Source organism: Dromaius novaehollandiae, chromosome 5, assembly GCF_036370855.1.
Source record: "Dromaius novaehollandiae isolate bDroNov1 chromosome 5, bDroNov1.hap1, whole genome shotgun sequence".
In the NCBI taxonomy this organism is placed as follows: Eukaryota; Metazoa; Chordata; class Aves; order Casuariiformes; family Dromaiidae; genus Dromaius; species Dromaius novaehollandiae.
The window spans coordinates 46,608,438-46,629,614 of NC_088102.1; the positions used below are offsets into that span (position 1 = coordinate 46,608,438).

At 46.3% G+C, this 21,177-nt stretch overlaps 1 protein-coding gene across 4 annotated transcripts in view; it reads right to left on the reverse strand.

Annotated features, from left to right (window-relative positions):
- The window catches only part of LOC112979242 (zinc finger protein 862), a 52,464-nt gene extending 31,693 nt beyond the window's left edge, over positions 1–20,771 (reverse strand). The window contains exons 1-3 of one of the 4 annotated variants that reach the window (XM_064512739.1): positions 20,644–20,771; positions 1,688–1,806; positions 1,029–1,132 (exon numbers count right to left, since the gene is read on the reverse strand). In XM_064512739.1, coding sequence (XP_064368809.1) covers positions 1,029–1,132; positions 1,688–1,803 — 220 coding nt within the window. In that variant the 5' untranslated portion in view covers positions 1,804–1,806; positions 20,644–20,771. Of the gene's footprint in view, positions 1–1,028; positions 1,133–1,687; positions 1,807–19,515; positions 19,741–20,143; positions 20,553–20,643 lie in introns of those variants that run through there. The other 3 variants (XM_064512738.1, XM_064512740.1, XM_026093245.2) reach the window with 3 other exon arrangements.
- Between the last annotated feature and the right edge of the window lie 406 nt (positions 20,772–21,177).

Consider the following 21,177-nt stretch of genomic DNA (forward strand, 5'->3'; position numbering starts at 1 on the left):
CAACACACAGCAGTGAGGCTAGCACACCATTTCTCATCCTTCCAGAGAAAGGCCTTTGTAATCTGAAGTGAAGAACTGAACCCAGCAGTTCCTTTTTCCCCACAGCAGAAAGTGTATTCTCCCTCTCCCTCAGCCTAGGTCATGACAACAGAACAGGATGGTCCTCCAGATGCTGCAGGCCTGGCTTCCACACTCATAAATGCTTCACAACCTTCTCACTTTGTTTTTCCTCCTATGTCTCTCAACAACTGCTCTGCCTCAGTTCATTCCTATGTGACCAAAATCCACGCCTGGACGCTTTGATAAATAACCTTCTCTCCTAGCTTCTCAGGTGAGCAAGCACTTGTGACATACAGATTTACCGTTAATGGCTACACATGCACAGAAAATTCTCTTTCACAGTTTGCAAAGTTAGAGTTTAGAGACTCCTTGCAGATCAAGTTACCAGTGACTTCCTCTATCTAGCTAGAAGGTTTGATTCCCCACACACCAGAGTAGCAAACAATGCACACCCTCAAAACAAACACCCTTGTCCTACAGCCTTTTTTTCTGTGCTGCAGAAAGACATACAGCATCCCCAAGTATTGTCTTGTGGCTGAACTCATGGTCTCCTTTAAGGCCTACAATATTCAGGGTATGCAAACATAACTGACACCGCTTTTCTTTCACAGAATATGGAGAAAGGGAAAGAGCTGTCATCCATGCAATGCTCCCTTCATGATTTCAGAATTCAAACTTTTCAATTTTGCAGACTTTTGGATTTTTCCATGTCACTCAAACTGCACGTTTTAATGTCTCTAGCACACTTTCCACCTATCTTTTACCACTGTGTAGCCCTATGATTGACAAGCTTCTTTGGTGTAACAGCTTCCCTACCAAATATGCCAGTCTTCTTAGAAGAGCATGTGAATTCATCCCAGACTTTTTTCCTCTCCTTTTCTGCCCCAAACACACAGGGTGTAGATTAGAAAAGACTGAACTCTATACAAGTAGTGGCATTGTTTTTTCTCCACTAACAAGACACTTACACCAGAAATCCACTTGCTGAAAGCTCTTGGTCATGATCAAATCCCGTTTCCCTTTCAGTTTCTTGGGTTCCACATCCATGGACTGTGGATCAGGCCTTCCAGAGCTGGGGAGAAAACAACAGGAAGAAGACTTTAACCCACCAAGATCTTGCACTGCAAATAGAGGGGAACAGAGGCAATGAGATAATCGGGTCTAAACAATTCTCTTAGCCCCCATGCCCGTAGCAGAGAAATGATTCACCTTGCCATCTAACCTCTTGGTTTATGCTACCAGCCAGAAGCTGGTACTTGACAAACTTTAAGCCTAAAGCTTACGGTAGTTATTGGCTTCAGTTAGAACACTACCACACATGATACAAACCTGGCACATACCACCCACTCAACAGGAGACTGGCAGAGTGAACTCCTGCCATTTTGCTACAGCCAGGAACACCTGCTGATCGAAGGCAAGGCCCTCAGACACTGGCATTGAAAGTCCTCATATAAACTAGTATACAGACACGTGTCTAACACATGAGCAGATGACCATCCCTGTCATAAACCAGAAGGTAAGTCTCACAAGTGATGTTTTTAATATCTTTCAGAGCTTCAAGTACATTCCTCAAAACCAACTTTAACTTAGAGGAGAGAATACATAGTATAGAAACTCAGACACGTACCAAGGTTGTCCATATTCCTGGTCCCGGCGTGGAGAGCAAGCCTCTGTTTTTATTGTCACCATCTCCCCTAAGGAAGTCTGGGTCTGGATCAAACAGTCCTTCAAGTTTTCACTCATGTTCTGAAAAAGAATGAGGGTAGGGAAGAGAAAAATGAATGGCCAGGAAATCACAACCTTCCTTCCCAAAGCAAGGATCCAGCCAACAGACTCCCCTCCCCTACACAAAGAACAGTCATGATGGCTATGCAGGTGCTGGATCACCTACATATTCATATAGGTGAAAATCCCTTCCTGCACCAGGAAGAGAGGAAATAGCAGTTTAGTTATAGGTCAGGTGAAGAATATTAGACACAATGGAGCAAACTGAGGCACAGGGAACTTAAACTTTGCTCCACAGCATGCACAAAAATTGTTGCGAAGGTAATTTAAGACTGATAGCTAGGACGTGTTACTGAAATGCAACATGATTATTTCAGAGTAGATCTTTGGGGACAGAATACCAAGAAAGAGAGGAATATAGCTGGGTGCACAAACCAGGGCCCATCTACAAATATGACATACGCCAGCCAGTTCCCTTTAGGGAACAGCGACGTATGTTACATCTCTGAAGATGGAGCTTTCTATGTGTTTTGGACACTTCGCAAACAGTGAAATGTCTTCGGTGCCATGCAGGATTCCAGCAGAATTGCATAAGTCATGTTCTCTCATCTTCCCGTCCCCTGAGACAAATGGAGCTGAGCTATCATTACCATTCTGGAACGCAGGCTGCTTTAATGAAAACGCTTCTCCTCTAGCTCATCACAAGAGCCAGAAACCATTTAATGATGTTTACAGATAGCAAGCTCAAAGCCAATAAATCCCCTCCCTCTCCCCTTCCCTACCACAAGATGCTGCTGAGGAGAAAAAACTGGTATGGCTAGTGATGATAATTCAGAATTAGTTTTATTAATGCTAACATTTCTGGAATGGCCACTAAGCTCCAGAGCATCAGGGCTTGTGACAAGGAGTAAAGCAAAGAACATCTCATCTCTTCATTGTGTTGGTCTTACGATTTCCTCTAAGGCACATAGACTAGCTGCTCTCAAGCAGCATACCAGATTGGACAGATTTCATGGCGGCTCCCCACAAAGTCTCTTTGCACCCCCACTTTCCCTATCTGCTGACTGACACCATGCTCAGAGACACTGCATACTTGTGACACCCAAAAGAAGGGCCTCAGTTGACAATCAGATCCCTTCTCTCAGGAAAGCTGGCGTAAGAGCCAGTCCCTGTCACCATTTGGCTCTGACATCCTAAAATTCACGTACTTAGGCCACACACTCCTGAAGACAGGAATTTTCTTATTCCACACATGTCTGTATGGAACTCAGCACCAAGGAAATCTGGTCGGCATTTGTGGCATGGTTTCAATAAGAAGGGACAAACGATAACTTTTTCCACAGCCCAACTTCTCACATGCCAATATGTAGCCTGGAAGAATCTTATCAAATCTGTATCAAGGAAGCACTGGTTAATATTCATACTCTCTACAGGAGAAGGAAATGTCTTCCCCCAAAAGTCTGCAGTAAAGCAGCTCAGGAAGGAAAAAGCAGCAGCTTGTGGGGGAGGAGGTTTACAAACATAAAGAGTGAGATGGGTGTTGACCCAGCACTGGTTAACTGTGGAGGCCAGGTGCTTGAGTAGGGCAGGCCGAAGTTGGCAATGGGGCAGGTGTTCTACAGTGCACGTGGTCAGAAAGTGGTGTGCTCAGGAAGCTCGGAGGACCAGACATCTACGGTTTAAATGTTCACAACCCCCATGGCCTTTAGCAGGAAGAGATTCAGACACATGCCTCTGCAAACAGACAATAGCTTTTCCTTTCTCACTCTTCCTTTGCAGAGATTCTTATATTATGAAGCAAGAGAGACCAGTACGACTGTGCAGCCTGACCTCCTGTATAATGCAGGCCATAGGACTTCCTTGAGTTAATTCCGGGTTAAGCTGTAGCATATCTCCAAGAAGAAGAAGAAGAAAAAAAGACACCTAGTGTTGATTTTACAAATGGAGCTCCTCATTTTACTGCATGGCATATTTTCCTATCCTTTATTCTCATGGTTTTCTCTGAACTCTCTCCAACTTATCAGCAACATTCTTGAACAGCACTGACAGCAATATTCCTGCGCAGACTGAATCAGTACCTTGTACTGAGATAACACCCTCCCTACTTCTGCTCAGCATTTCCATGTTTGTGTCCAAGTACTGCATTTACTTTCTGGCCATCATTCCCAGCTGGGATTTTGTGCTCAGCAAACTACTGTGTCCACTTTGAGAATCCTAGCTCCTGCAATAGTTTCCACATCACCACACATTCCCCTCTGCCAGCCCACCTTCCTTCTCTGTTCCTCGTTTCTGATTTTACATTTGACAGTCAAAAAATGTGTTATTTTCTCATCCAGCATTCATGTGATCACATCTCTATCAGTAACTTGTCTCCTTTCATCACTTGTGACTCTCCCAGACTTTGTCTTGTTCACAAACATCATCAAAATGAACTTGGTGTTTTCTTCCAAGACACTGATAAACTTGTTCAATAGCATCAAGTGAAAAACTGATTCCCAAATGACACTACTAGAAATATATTTGATCAACAATGGTTCCCCTTTCATTATCACACGGACCCTTTCATTTATTCAGGGTTTTATGTATTCAGTGTACGATGTGTTGAATCATTCTAGCTGCTTATTCAAATGATCTGTGCTACAAGTTAAGCGCATTACAGAAGCGTGACATGCCAACACTTTTAGCTTTATCACCCAACTTTGTAGTAACATCATGTTAGGTAGGACCTATTTTCCAAAAATCTGTACAGATGAGTTATTAAAATTAATGCCTTCTTTAATCATGATTGATGAAATTCCTATCAGCTATTTTATTGGAAGCCAACATCAGGCTGCAGGTAGCCTAATAGCCCACTTTGCATAGGTCAGGCTTGATATTAGCTTACCTATCAATGATTTTAAATATTAGCACACAACATTTTTTCAGTCTAACACATTATGAATACATAAAAAGGAAAAATTAGCACTTATGGCTGTTAGAGGTGTTCAGCGAGCCCTTTTAAAATTCCTGGATCCAAGTTAATCAGCAAATTAAAAGATGTACTGCTCAGTAGTTTCCTGAGCTACTGTTACAATAGAGAGCATTATGGAGCTGCTGTAACAGGTAGCACCATCTAGCTTTTCCTCCAGTTATAGAAAAGAAATATTCACCATTTCTCCTTCATCATTAATAGGCCTACCAGTTTCAGGCCTCAGCAGATCACCATGCTTTTAGGATTCCTTTGGCTCCTAACATATTTAAAGCTACTTTAATTTTCTCCTAATTTTACTGCCCATTGGTTTCTCCTTTTTGCCCTTTCTCCTCCCTTTTTAGTTTTCCACAATTACCAGATTCTAGTTCATATTCTACACTTTTTACCTCTTCCCTCCGCTTCACCTTTTTTGGGAAGCAATTTTTAAAACTGTCTTTGTTTTTACACGTAAATCCAAAGTTCCGCTGAAGATTTAGGATAACAGGGAGAAGCAACCTAAGCAGGGTAGGCTGCTCTTATTAACTATTTAAGAGATTCCAGAAAGTGTGCCTGCCTCCAATGTGCACATCCGTATGGCTATTAAGATGCTGAGCCCTCTCCTGATGTCGTGGGTACATGACTTAGCGCAAAAAGCCTAGCCACACATTAAGAGAGAAGACCTCTAGGTCAGAGGGATGCTGTGAAGATCCAGTTGTTGTCTGGATACAACAAGAAGTCCTTTGGACAGCAAAGGCAGCAGTGGTGTGAGGCAAAAGGCCCTTGGCAGACCTAGGGCACCAATGCTACTGCTGCAAATCCCAAGATATATCCCCCAGCTCACAGTCAGTACCACATAATCTCTCCCTGTTTCATCACAAAATAGGTAAGAACCTGTCATATTTCTGCATGATACACATTAAGGTCTCCAATGGTTTTACCATGCTGCTCACAATGAAGGAAACAAAAATGCATGAACATCTGAGCTGTTAATCTCAAACACAGACAAAATGTCCACATGGGGTTAAACATGAACGAACCTGTGAATTCCTGTCCTCAAGTATGCCCCCTTTATCACTGCCACTCTTGTAGTTATTAGTTAACAGTCACAGACTCTTATCTGTGTGGATCAGCCTCCAAAACAGAGCTTTAATTTTACATATTACTGGCACGTTTCCCAGATTTGGACATTCTTGCATGTGAAACAGTCATATAGGAATCCATCCCCTCCTCAGTACACAGCTCTTTCACTTAGTTTTCACTGCTGGCCTTTTAGAGGTCATCGCCTCTTCTTTTACAAAAGATCTTGGATAGCTTGTATCACATTTTAAAGTGCTGGCCCGTGGTTAAAGATGGACTTTTAATTCGTATGCTTTTTCTTCAGTTGCATACTATTACCAGAAATAGTAATCCAGAACATTCAGCCACTGACAAGCTGAGAAAGTGAAATAAAGCACAGCATTGAAGGCTCCGAGCTTCCCCCAAACAGCTATGAAAGACCCAGGGTGACTGCTTTCCCCGAAGTAAATTCATTTACCAAGATACTCAGCTCTGCCAACCATTTTAAGTCACTTCATGAAGTACTTCTTCAGGCTACACAGCTCATGGTCGCAGCCAGTGCAAACATCAAGAGATTCCACCAAATAAGAGTTAGAACCAATCTGTTCAGAGGATGGCCACTGTCCATAGACAGAGACTAACCCCATGCTCTGGTGGGAAAACTGCTTCCACGTTGACAGTTGCCACAGTGTTGGCTGAACTTCCCCCTCCAAAGTAGGACGTTCCTCTCAGTGAAGCTGTCCTCCACCCAGCAGAACAGCAGAGCAGCATCCCAACAGGGTCGGAAGGCTGACAGCAAGGCAAGACCTGATAAACTGTCTTCTAGCTTGATGCACAGCTAGCTAGCAAGCTCAGGGGTCCTGCCTGACAGTTACAGGGTAGGGCTGAATGTAACTGGCACAGCTGGAGAGAAGAGCTGGCACAGTCACAGATGGGAAATTAATCAGCAAAAATTACAGGGCATGGGTGATGTAAGATTTGAGCTGCATGGACTACAACTAGGACTTTTTTTAATTATTGCCTATTATTCCTTTACAGACGATAATTATAAATTCATGAAAAGAGAAGTCTGAATCAATTTCCTTGACTTTTAAGCTCCCAAAATACTGAAGAAAACCAGGACTACAAAAGAAACCTGGAAACACCACTAGTTCTGCTGTGGCTTTCTGAAGCTTTGGGAACAAGCCCCAAAACCCAGGAGACTTAAACCTATTTTACAGCAGGGAAGGCTGACGGTTCTGAGCAGATTTCTTCAAGATCAGTGACTTATGTGACAAACAGCATTCAGGTGCCATGACACCAAATTCCTGATGTAATATAACTGCAAATGGGCTGAGGATAGGAAAATTCCAGTCTGCCAACCTGGAACTCCTCCTGTTGTTTCAAAGGAATGCAAGACTCATTCTCACCGCCACTCTTACCTGTTCGTTAGCAAAGCATGTCATTAAAACCTGCCATGTTCTACTCCAGGATGGATGCATTTCAGAGGGGGAAGAGGGAAGAGAACCTCCGAAACTGAATTAATTTTAAGCATGTCTTAACGAACCCATGGTGGCTTCTAGTCAAGGTGGAGAACATTGCTGACTTTCCTGTAGCATGGTCAATTCACAGCATATGCCCTTTGTTGATCCAAGAATGGGAAGCAACTGTCACGGACCAACACAAGCCTCTGCAAACAGTTTACTATTTGGTACATCTTCTCTGTGCTAAGTGTTGAGTAAGGACCTACTTACAGACACAGAGCGATGCTGACAAAGAAAAGCTCCCGTGGAGCCTAAGCCTCTGAAACAGTCCTGTATGCAACGGAGCAAAGGCAGATACTGTGCACAAAGAATTTGCAAGTGACTTGGGTTTTTAAAATACATTAGAAATAAATTCCCTTAAACTGGAAACTTCTCATTTTTGGTGTATTCAGGCTTCTGCATTGATCTCATGGATTCACAGCTTAAGGGCAGGAGGGAGAATTAGGTCAACCTGATTGATCTCCTGTAAATCACATGCCCTTACCTTTTACCTATAAACAGGACCAAATCCCTGTCTGAGGCAAGTAAGGCAAGGGAAGCCAACACTTCATCAGTTGTTTATTTCAATTGTTAACCACCATCATTGCCAAGTTGTATTTGAATCTGTCTAGCTTTTGACCCCAGGCAGAAGCTCATTTAAAGGGCCTCAAAGAGAAGGGCTGAAATAGCTGGCATGTTGGGGTGCTGCTTTGGGAAAACGTAAAGAATTGCTTCCAACATTAAATGCTGTAACAAACCTCACCATCTTTGGTCAAACTGAGAGTGGCACTTCTTTGCCTTTGGCTTCCTCAGCGTAAATATATACCTACATGTATAAAGGTAAAACAAACAGACACAAAGACCCCGTACTAACACAAGATGCCATTCCACCAGTATTTTTCTCCCAAAGAACAGAATGACAGCATAGTCAAGGACAGATGTTAGCCTTGTTCCTTAAGGAACTACTGGAAGGTGTTTGGATAACAACAGCAAAAAGAGCTGAATAAAAGCATATCCAGAACAAGAGCCCTGATTATGTCCCCATACAGCATCTTCTCAACTTTCCAGCAGCTTTTGTGCTCCTTCTGTGTAACTGTTCCAATTTTCTCAACAATATTTTAAGATGCTGGAACCACAAAGCTACACTGATGTAACACTGGCACCAAAGTACCTATAAGGGCTACTGACATAAAACTATCTCCCTGTTTATATTTCCAAAATCCCAGTAGTCTCTTTAGCTACAACATCACACAGAAAGCTCCCTTTAAGTTGACTGCTCATTCTGACCCCTAAATTCTTACAAGACAGTGCTTCTCAGGGCACAGCCTCTCATTTTGCAGAGCGTGTGGAGGCCACTCCTTTCCAGGTTTATAACTCTCCACTTCTCTATACTAAAAATGATTTTATTTCAATGGTCCATTTACCAAACAACCTGGATTACTCTGTGTAGCCATCCTATCCTTATCAATAGCTACAATTCATCACACTTGTTCCTTATGCACGTTTCGGCAGTGGTCAGTCGTACTTTCTTCTGCATCACTGAGTAAGCACCAAACAGAACCGTATCCCTCTTCCCCTCATTTGAAGGAACGCATCATCAAGCCTATTTCTTTGAAAACAGTCTCCACATATCATGTTGCACAGACTCTTCTGCAAAATGATCAAGTTCTAGCTTAAAATAGTTGGATTCTTTGCTCCCCTCATCTAAGGCGACAATGCCAGAGCCTTGATCTTTTAATGGTTAGAAAAAGATTTTTCTACGTTCACCTTAAAGTTAATCCACAAACAGTTGTTTTATTTTCGTGCTAATATTGTCCTTTACCCTAGAGTTCCTTGTTCCTGCTTTCTGCTCATACTGTCACTTCAGTTTATTTATTTGATGATTCCCTATCAATCACTACTTTCAGTTCCTAACCTGCTTGCATTTTATTGATATTCTTTGACATTAGTTATTAATTGGCTTCTCATGCATTAATTTAACTGCCTCTCACAATGTCTAAGTATATTATATCAGCACAGCTTTCTTTAAATCAACTGTAAACTTCTCAAAGAACAAAATCAGACCTGTTTGAGAAGTACAAGACACTTTCTGTAACATCGTGTTTCAAGCATTAATTCTGTATTTAGTATTTACCCAGGTCTTGTGTCATGCAACCCAACCTATCATTTCCTGGGCCATTCACACACCCTTTTACAGAACTGTCCCAACACAATCACTCTTACAGTCATCTGGATTTTCTGTGATACACCAAGACATTAAAATTAAAACCAGCAAGCTAGAGATCTCCTCTCATCAAACTATTGTTCCCTTTGTTTTGAAGGAACATGCTTCTTCCTAAGACCAGCTGCCCGCAAAACTTTGCCTACCTGCAGGATCTGTGCTATGCTATTCCAGCAGACCCCTTCATCCATAAGCATCAAGTTCTGAGTGATCAGCTTATCTTTTCCCTGCTGCTGACCCAGACGGCAGCCTTGCTGGCAATCAAACATGCACAGCTAGACAAAGGGGAGTTATGGTTGGGTCAGCAAAAGGCAAGTTTTTGATCATGCAGATGCTTTTATAGAAAATGGAGAAGAGGTGAAGTTACTGCTCAAATGGCCTTCTATTCTCATCCACGGGAAGACAAAAAGGCTGGAGCCAGGACGCACTTGGTACACACGCTGCCAGCTAAAACACTGCAGCTCTCCTGCTCTTGTGTTGCGCTGGGAGAGGGGGAAGATACCAGAGTGCTTTTAATGTTTTATAAGGCACGCGCAAGAAATTCAAGAAGCCCCATCAGGTTTTGCCAGCCTCGCTGCAGAGCTGGGACCCTGCCACATAGCACTCATCACACTAACCAGCAGCATCCAACGGCCACCCCGCTCCTCAGGGCGAACATCTCCAGGTCGCTTCAAACACAAGCCCATGCAGATCCCGAGGATTCCTGCACTTTTGCAAGCTGGCCAATCTAAAAATTTCCATGGTAAGTGACACCAGTGATTCATGTATTTTAAAATCTACTAAGGTAAAAAGGGAAAGGAAAGGGAAGGCGTAGGGGTGGGCAGGAAGCAAACCCCAGACACAGCGTTCTAAATAGCAGATGTGGCTATTCTGGCTAGTAAACTTCCACTTTAATTTCTAACCCACAGAGATGGGAAATGATTCATGAAAAATCAACAGGATAAAATTAGCTGGAAGGCAGAGAGATAATTCATGCAACCCAACCGTCATGGGCTGAAGTGCCAGCACTACCAGTACTGCCTGGCATTTCAGCCTCCGGTGCCCTTCAGTGAATGGCATCCAGCCAGTGATCGGCCTCACATATATTTCCTTAGTGTCTAAATTAGCCCCTCTGGAGAGCATACCCAACTTATAACAAGACAGCCTTTCACTCAACACTTTTCTAAAAGTTTCAGCCATTTTTTTAAATGCTGCCTGCAATATTCTCTTTTTTTTCTTCCATGGGTGAATGTTTACTGGTGTTAGAAGGTATGGACTGACAGGATGGACACACTCAAACACACACACACCTCTAAAGTATGGCCAAACTACATGCAAAATTCAAACTGCCTGGATGATCGAAAGTTAAGTGCAATTCGCCAGAGCACCCTTACCTTTTTCCATATCAGGCCCTGCATAAAGCCGACAACACACTCAACGACGACCTGCTGCACTCCTTGCTATGCAAGCTCTGGTCTGCTCTTGTACTCACTGGTGACTTTTGTAAAAGTGCTCTTAAATTCTGTTACTTAAAAAGAACCAAGCAAAAACCACAAAACCCAATTCCATCCTTGATACAACCACGTGATACAAAGTTTCTTTAGCAGATGGTATTATTTACAAATCACAACCCTAAGCTGTTTCTCATAAAGGCAGGTGAGAACCTGCCTTCCAAGAGACCTCCTGACTTCCAGTAGGCACTTGGTTATTGAGCAATGCCATTTCCCACCACCCAAACCAAAAACTTTAGGAAGCGATCCTCAAACTGTAAAGCCTTTGCAGCAGAGAACACCGGTAATTCAAAGCAGAAAGTCTCAGCTGTGGGGGGAGCCCCATTTATTTAGGACCTATGGGTACAAATATAACATGAATATAAAATCCCTGCTTTGGTTCCACTTGCCCAATTGCCACCTTTTAATTTTTGCAGAAGGATGTTACCTGACAGCTCCTCTACATTAGTATAGTGGCTTCTCTCTACTTGGGCTGCAGGACACAGCAAGCGGCTGCTTCTTTCTACTGATTCGGCTCTCCTCCTGCCATCACCTCCTCCAAGCAAAAAGGGAAAGAACATTTGGGGGAAAACAAGATGGTGGGGGTAAATCAGACTTTCAGAAACACATGAAAATACAACAAACTAACTCAGCCCTTTAAAAGCGTTAAAGAACACACCAGGCAGAACAAGAATAAATTGACTGTTCTACAAACTGCAGAGGAAGCAAAAGCAAAAGCCATATTTACTTCTTCTCATTTGTATTCTTTTGCAGGCCATTAGGGAGATAAGATCTCACAGTACAACAGACATTATTCAGGGCTGGTAAATCTGTCTGCAGGTTAGAGGTTCATATTACACGGCTTGGATGAGTACTGGCTGAGCGTGGGTCACACCGACCCCCTTTCCCTTGGTGTAGGCAGCAGTCCAGATACTCCCAGTGTCAGATCTGCCAAGAAATCAGATATTCGTGTGCTGAATTCACCACCACCATCATTTGATCTGCACATTCCCTTCCATACAGAGAGAAGGATGTTTGGACCCTGTATATCCTAATGCAGCTATCTGCAGAAAAATTTCCATCAGGGGAGTCTCTTCCTTCAACCCTTGGTCCTCAAGAATGTCTCATACGTAAAGGTATTGGGTTGCATAGAAATACCTAATCCTTTACACTGGGGACGTTTTGAAACGCTCATTAGCACAAACATGGAATGACTCCAAGAACTCATTCAATTTCCATTCAAAAAAAAAAAAAAAAAAAAAAAAGGAAGGTGTCACAGGGACTTCACATACGCAAACTATAGAGACACTACAAAAACTCACCAACTACCCCAAAGGAGCTCAGAGGTAACGTTTCAAACACCTGACTACAGAACAAGGCATAGTAAAAAACCCCAAACCATTAAGTCCATCAGACCTAAGTACGATATGTTAGCCTGATTTAGTTGGTGCTAGCTCTCAACACCTCTAGGAGACACAGTAAGCAGATCCACCTTTCTGGAGGTACTGTGTTTGCAATACCAACGCAGTGTTCGCTGGCAAGATTCTGCACTGAGATTCAGGTGCTGCTGCACCTGCCAAGCAGGCTTTCACTATGTGATTTAGAAGGCAACTTACATACATACTGTACATAAGAGCATTTAAACATACATGGGGTGAGCCTCTGGAGCAGTAAAAAAATTGGGACTCAAAAAATTAATCATGAAGTCTGCTCTAGTCTCAGGACTACTAACCAAGTTCAAAATGCATACCTACAAACACATGCGTGCTTACACACACACACACGTATTGATATTCTGGCTCCCCTTGCAGAGTTAGCAATGGGAACATAGAAGGTGTCAAGATGATTCAAACATCACTTAATTTATTCACTTGTTCTTCACATTTGGAAAATTTTCTTTGCAATCATAAAGGGAACAGAAATTCAGCAATTAAAAAGCTTCCACTCTTCAAAAGCTGATTGACCTCATCTGAGCTCAAAAAAAAAAGCTGCATGCCTTGGGCAAGTACACATGACAACTCTAGAACATATTTTATTGTTCACAGAAGTATGTTCTCAACATGTGTCATCAGTATTGATTTTTCCTGTAGTCTGTTTCCAATTGTTTTCACTAATTTCCTCTGAAGAGAGAAGACTGGACTCTGCAAACTGTTGCATATTTAACATTTGCATTAGCCTTTCCGAGCAAAGTGTCTCCTATTTAAAAAAAGTAGCAGAGCACACAAAGTACTCCAGGAGCTCTGGGGAAAAAAAAGATGTACATAGACACCAGGAAGTCAAGGATTGTCCAAGTGAAAGGTGTAAAGAGGAATGTGCTAACAGTGAAAAGATAATCCCAGCCAAACTTAATGACTTCTTTCAAGGATGATGCTATCTATGCCTGCCTCATCTGCTCAGCTATTTGAGCCTACAGCTTTAGCACTGTATTTAAGTCCATTCAGCATATTATGATACAGTTTATATGGTACATTTTCAAAATAAAGCTTCATTGTACCGAAAGGGAATGTACTGGACAATATTTCAAGTAGATTATCAGCCTGGAAACAGCTGATGTCCCTGACCAATACCAGCTCCAGTCACTGGCCTTCAATATGCTATACTTTGTGTTCACTGGGAACCAGTAAAAGCTGCATATCTGCCACACTTTGACCCACGTTCAAAAGCGTAGAACTAACATTCCCAAACATGTATTTATGACCTGGCTCAGGGATCTGGAGGGGAGTGAACATGGATAGACTCCCTGGCTGCATGGCAGCACCAAACGTAGAAGCTCCTCTGGCTCTCAGTAGGAGTTAATTAAAGTAAGTCTAAAGCCATCCTATAAGGTAATGTTCCACGCCACCTCCCATGCGCTTTTACTGCTGTACACTCATACATCATCCCCCCAAACCCACATTCAAGCTTTCAGTGGCAACACAAAGCCCCTAACTACCAGCAAGGTAGTTTGCTAAGCCACTCAAAGCGCCTGCCCAGCGTGGACACGCAGAACCACAGCCACTCGGCCTCGCCACTGACACCCACTTCCAAACCACGGTCCCTCCACCTCTGCCAGCCACGGGCTCCCACGCTGCGCCCGAGCCTCGCGCTTCGCAGCGCCTGCAAGGGCGCCCGTGTTGCCCCAGTCATTGTGCCCGCTGCCTGGGGAGGCGCAGCGGCCACCCCGCACCCGCCGGGCCGGGACACAGGCCCTCTCCCAGAGGGCCCCCACGAGGTGAGGGCAGCAGCCTATCTGCAGCACATCTGCCTGGTATCTACAGAGGGTGAAAGCAGATGAGGCAAGGCGTCCGTGGCAGAGGCTCCTAATTTTGGAAATCCTTCCTCCCCCTTAGGCTGACAGTCTCAGTTCAAGGCATCTAGGTCTTTTATAAGGCTTTCAAAGGGAAGACGTTCATTTTTCATGCTAACACTGCACCAGCTTAAATTTATTTACCAATACGTTCTTATTAAGCATACAAATGCCTAAAGCATATTTGCCAGGGACACTGCACAAATGGAAATTAGAAATAAGTATTGTGTGGGACATGCTGTGGTTTGTCTACTAACAGAAACTACAGATTTGCTGGGCAAATCAATCGAAGTGAAACTATCCCATCTAAAAAGCCAAAGCATAAGGAAGAGAGAAGACCAAACCAATTTGTTAAGAGTGTGTCCCAAACCGATCCCAAACGGTTAAGAGTGTGTCCAAATTAGACGCCTTCACTTAAGATACCCTTCTGGTGGGCCCCTTATTGATGGCTGTTTGTGACCTCAGGATTGCACTCAAATGCTGTTCTGCAGTATGCATTACCGACCTCCCTCCGGAGGCTGCCAGTTTCTGCAGATTTCAGCTTCAAACTTAAATTATATGTATAATGTTTTTACCTTCTGACTGCAAAGAAACTGTTGCAAGTATGAAACGCTGGACTGCTGCCTCCCCATGTTGTGCACAGAGGAGGCCTCTGAACAACAGCTCTCAGGGATGTGAGCTATCCCATTCTTACAAATGAAGCACTGACCAGGAAGCATAATGGCAAAGGTTTAAGTGTCAATACTTTGAATCACTTTACTGTCTCAGCAGAAACATGTGGGCTCTTGCAATTATGTGCAGAGTTTGGGATGGAGGGAGGAAAAATGCCAGGGTTAGCACCGCCTTCATTGACTCTGGCTGAAGTCAGGAGCCTACGTGGTGATGCGGCAACTAGACCTCTACAAATCCACATGGTAAATGTAGTTTCAGATGGCAAGTCAAAACTTACACAGGTCCCCCTGCATCACTGCCTTTTTCTCCCCAGTCCTCTCATCTTCCCAATCTTTTCTATTATTAATGCAGTGCCTATCACGCAACAGGCACTTTAAAGAAAAACTTCTGCAACATGGGATGCTTCTGTTCCCCTCCTCCCCACTTGCTCCTCCATCCACCTTGCTGTTCTCACCTTCCAGTGAAGACAAGGAACTGTTTTGTTTTCCCCTGTTCTTTGGCCTTGCTCCCTTTCTGAAGCACCTTTCCCTCACCCTCTTTCTGAAGATGCCATCCAGGGTGATGAAAACCTGTTTCTCACATTGCCCTCTCCGGTTTTAATTCAGGCAGTATGTCCTGCCACTGGAATCCATTTTCATGGCAAAGTTTAACTAGCAGAGGATTCTTGAAAAGCAGTATTTCACTATCTAGTTTTGAAAGGACCATTGCTTTACATGCTTTAATTTTCCCCCACTTAAAAAACCTTCAGTAGCAGAAAAGAGGTCACAGGAAGAATGGAAGAGTCAAAGCTAGCGAAATGAAAGCCTTCTTCACACTACTACTGTAGAGAAGGTCAGTACAAAAGGAGACACCAAAACTGCCTGCAGCTGCACAAGAGTTTTTGGTCCAAGAAAATTCACTTTGAATGACGGTGCTTCAGGCAGAAAGCACAGTACAAAAGTGCTTGTGATGAAATGTGTCACAGACATAAACACGATGGCAGAGAACCAAGTGCAGGAAAGCTAGTGTCCCAAACCAAGGCAGCCAGGGCACTCTGAGATTAAGGAGATCAGGATTTTATTCCTAGCTCTTGGTTACATTCTCTTAGACAATTACTAAGTCTTTTCATTCTTCTGTTTTCCCTCTCATCAGATTGGAAGCACTGAGATGCACACTATCTCTTGCCAGGAGTCTGTAAAGCACAGTGATGACACCAGGATAGTAAATATCCAGCCTTCAGGTATTCTGTGATTTGTCCAATGATAGCGTTGAATGTGCTGACTCCCTCTTTAATGGATATATCTGTGCCTTAAGAAGCTCCTAGCCCTGGAGTTAGAAGAACCTGTGATCAGGTGAGAACTGTGATAAGACAACTTAACACTGCGATATGAAAATATGTCAAGTCTACCTCAAAGATTATCATAAAGAATCCAATTGACTAGCAAATTCTTCAGATGCCAGAAAGCCACAATCCAATCTCAGGAATAAAAGCATTTTTTTGCTTGCTTTGGCTTTCTTAGGAAAACCAGCAGTACATAGGTCTTGGATACACACATTCCCAATGCTAAGTAAGCATCACATGTTCCCCTCTGTGCTCAAGCCACGGGGAACAAGTGCCATTACACCTTACAGCTACCTGGCCCTGTATCTTCAGATCAAGTTTTAGCACCTTATTTTTTCATTTTGGAGGCTCCTTAGTTTAATCTGCAGTATGTCAACCGAAAGAAAATGATTTTATCTTTGGGATGGTTTTTAGCTTCTCCATGAAAATCTTCAAACGCATGCCAACAACACCAGATCAGCAATAAGTATTAAATATGTTACTCCAAAATATCACAAATATTTGGCATTTTGTGATGGTCAGGGCAGTATTTTAAGAGCTCTGCAAACAGTAGCATTTATAGCCAAATCAGCAAGAGAGAGGCCCTGCTACTAGCAACATTAAGAATCAAGAAATACATGAAAGCACTGGCTTCTCCTGCACAAATGACACAACTTTACTTGAGAATTAACCATCATGAAACAGAAATTACAGAAGGAAAGAAAAATCAAACAGATAAAGTGTTTATGATACTCTTTATACAGGGCAGAGACCTCTCTTGTCAAAGTGTGTGGTTCTTCTCCTCAATATACATACTTTATGCTGATTCCTGACTCAAGACTGCAACTTCCACTTACAGCAACGCTCGCAGCCCCCCAGTCGCACAGCCAGCCGGTCGCACCAGGGGAGCTCTCCGGCTTCAGTCCCTCTTTCAGTGCTTGCACTTCTGTCTCCCAGCAGCTAATCATTCTGAGCAGGTCCATCGCCTTCTTGCAGGCAATACCAACAAACAATCACCCTTCCTGATAAGGCCAACCTTGCCTTAGTACATTAAATAATAAGTGCAAAAGAAATGACTTGTCTGAAATCAACTTATTTTTAAAAACAGATATGATCCTCACAATAATCCTTCCCCTTAAATTGTCAAAAAAAAGAGTGATTGCTGTCAGCAACTAGTAAGGCTCGCAATGAGAAAGAGTCCCCTATAAAACGGCCCAAAAAGCACTGTGCTTCCTGCATGCTCTACAGAGATGCTAGAAAAGCAATGGGCCAGCTATCCCAAACCCAGCAAGCCCTATCCCAAAACCAGCACACAGCCGAGAGCCACAAGACCTCTCTCAAACGTCACGACAGCCAGAAGGAGCAGCAACTCCTGAAATGATTCACAGACAGGAGGGAACATTGGCTTTCCTTGGCCTTGCTACTCCAAGGCAGCGGTGCTGTGGGATTGCACAACTCAGCATCTAGCCAAGACACAGAGCAATCTTCAGCATCTCCTGCCACTACTTCAAATCCTCCCTGAGGAGCGATTCCAGATAACCAGCATTTGCTTTGCTAACACAGCCTTTCTGCTGGTCACATGCACAGCCCTGACACAGAAGCCACACTTGAACTCTGCTGACCGCACACGACCCAAGAGCCCTACTTTGTTAAGCCCTGCGCTAGACAGGAGTAAGGGGGCACCTTTGGTGGAAGCATCCCTCATAAGAAGTAAACATGCATCATACAAATACTTTTTTTTCCAATTATAATCCGCACTTGAAACCAAAAATGTGCTATGCAGGTCAGGGATGCATTTCTATTGTGGGGTTTATACACAATGTATTAGAAAGTTTAAAGAGTCACTTCCCTTTCCACTTTCATTGCTTATAATGTTTGTCACTGCACAAACGGAAATTTAGGGCACATGAAGCCCAGCCCAAGCAGCAATCTCATGTTCCACTAGTCAAAACTAAATAGCAGGACCAGGACCATGGGACTGCTAGAAATTTGGGGCTGGGACTCCTTTGCTATTTAGTACGCAGCACCTATAATAAAACACTGTGCACACTTGCAGCGCTAAAGAATAATTTTCTTACGATCAAGCTGGTATTTTTTAATGCCTCTCCAGTAAATGGGAGACATTAATTACAAGAAAAAGAGGAAGCAACATTGAGCCAACAAACAGTTTTGCCCATAGGCAGAATTAAAGCTTTCTGAATTCAGCGAGCCAAGGATCTACAGCAGGACAGATGTAGTCGGAATATTGCAAGCGGTAAAGGAATTGGTTTCCTCACTACTTGAAAAATCATGCTCTTCTACAGTGTTTGCAAAGAAAGTCAGGCAGATTTCATAACTAAAAATAGAGGGAACAATGAGAAAAATACACATTTGGCTCACTCCAGGTGAAGTTTTTCACATGAGTAAATAAACTATTTCAGCTAAGCAATGCAGTAACAACTTTTCCATTTCACCGCGCAAAGGAACCAGGGAAGAGGAAAAGAGATCTTTCGGTATTAACTTTAAGCCCAGGCAAGACAGGTTTTACTAACATGAGTGCTGGACAACCGAACACGAAGAGCGCGGCTCTCGCTCAGCTCTGCGAGGGAAGTGCAGACCTCCCTCCTTTTATGTAACAGGATCCCTAGAGAGCCCGAGTTTCACTTCCTCCCAAGGAAATTTACTCGGCGCAGACTTAGCTCGGAGCAAACCTAGATTTAGCGTACACCTCCGGGACAAATGCGCTGTTCGTTGGTGTCTTACACACAGCGCTCACGTCCCCATTAAGAGGAATGCACAAAACACTGTTATATCAAAACTATAGTGCTGTCTCCTCTCGCACACGCTTACTTAAAAAAAAAGGCTGGAAACCACCCTGAACTTTCCAGATACGACCTCGGTCCACGCTTCTTTCCCCTGCACTGAGCACCGAGTCAACAAACCCGAGGTGTGAAAAAGTTATTTGAGCTCATCCTCATTGTTCAGATCATCCTGCAGTAGATTGTCTATCCAGCAGCAAAGCACGGGAAGACTGTTTCCAGCGCCCTGGAAGCCTGAACTGCACCCTGGCACCGGTTTCCGGCAAAGCCCTGGGCAAGCGGCGTTTCCTCTGAACCTGCCTGAACCCTCTCCCGAGGGATCAGAGAGATGTTTAATTTGCAAAGTGCTTTGAAGACTTGATTACATCTACGAGCAGGCTGCAGCGACCGCAGCACGAGGTGCCGCGAAAGCGCACAGCCAGACCTCGCTGAAGTATCCCCTGGGGACACACGCCGACCCGGCCGGGTCCACACACCTCCGGGTTTCACCGCGCCGCTTTCTGCGGCTCCGTCAGCGCGGGCGGCCACGGCCGCCTCCAGCGGGACGGCTCCCGGGGCGCCACCAGCCCCCCGCGCTGCAGAGCGCTGTCTCCGCCGCTCCGGCGCCTAGCGGCAGCGCAGGCGGCAGGTGAAGGCCCTGCGCCGCCCCTCACCGCGGCACCGGGCCCCGCGGCGGCCCCTGCCCCGGCGCAGCCCCCCGCGGCCGCCCCCGCGCCGCCCCGCCCCCCGCGTTCCAATGTGGCGCGCGGGCCGCCCGCCGCGGCCGCCGATTGGCCCGCTGTCGCGTCACTCACGGGCGGCCGCTCACGGCTGCGGGAGGAAGGGAGGGCGGAGCGGCCGCCGCGGCGCGGGCGGGCGGGCGCGGCGGGGAGCGGAGGGGGCCGAGTCCGCCGCGGCCGGGAGGAGGGGGCGCGCGCGCCTACCTGCCACGGGGTCGCCGCCCGCCGCCGGCGCTCCCCGCCCGCCGGCGCCCCTGCCGCGCCGCGCGGCTGGCGCGACCCCGCCGCCCCTGGGCGGGCCCCCCGCCGCTCCGCGCCGCTCCCCTCCCCCCGCGCTCCGCAGCCATTTTCGTGGCCACCTTGGCTACCAAAGGGGCTGACTCACCTCGGCGCTGCGGGCGCGGGGGGCCCGCCTCGGCGTCGGGGGGCCGGCTCCGCGCGGGGGGCCGCGGCTGGCTGCGCCCTGCCTCCCCGCCGGCCCGGCCGGCCCGGCTCGCTAGTCCCAGGCGAGGACAGGTCCCGGGGCCGGGCCGGGCTCGGCGGAGGCGGCGGCGGCTCCCTCCCTCCCGGCCGTGACCACCATCTTATTAGCACAGGAAATGACATGGAGAACGGAAGAGAGGGGCGTTCGGGGGCCGAGCCCGGGGACCCCCCGAACCGGTGGAGGGAGGCGCCGCCGGCGCGGCCCGGCCCGGCCCGGGGCGCCAGGACTCTCCCCGCGCCGCCGCGCTCCCGCCTTCCCTCCAAATATCCGCCCCGTCCCTGGCTCCGGCGTTAAACGCGAAGGAGGAGGAAAAGAAAAAAACCGCAGAAATCCAAAAAAACAAAAAGAAAAGAAAAGAAAAACAGCAACCGAGCCCGGGCTGCCCGCGATGCGGCTCCCACCTCCTGCTCTGCAGCTCGCGGGCTCGGCGCGGACCCCGCGGCCGGCGGGGGCTCGGCGGCCGCAGGCGCCGCCGCAGGGACGGACGCGGGGCGCGACGCGCCGCGGAGCGGCTCGGCCGAGCGGCGCCGGCGCCGCCCCCGGGGCTGCCCGGGCCCCGCGGGGGGCTGCGGGGCCGCGCGGCTGCGGGCGAAGGCGGCCGGAGAGGCCGCGGCCGCCGCGGGGGGCTCTGCCGCCGCCCGCGGGAACCGCGGCGAGGCCCCGGGGCGAGCGGCGAGAGGCCGCGGCCGGGCCCCAGCGCCGGCGGTGCCCTCGGCATGGGTGGGCAGCCGGCGCTGTGCCCCCGCTCACCGCTCGGCCGTATTCCTCATTACACCCCCCACCCCCCCCAAAATAGGGGCAACGCACCCAACGGCGGACCTTACCCCCGAGCTCGGTGCAGAAATCAGGGGCAACGTGATGAATGGCAAAAAGTGGGCATAATTTAATAAACAGAGGACGCATGTCTCACCCATAAAACAAATTCTGAATAAAAC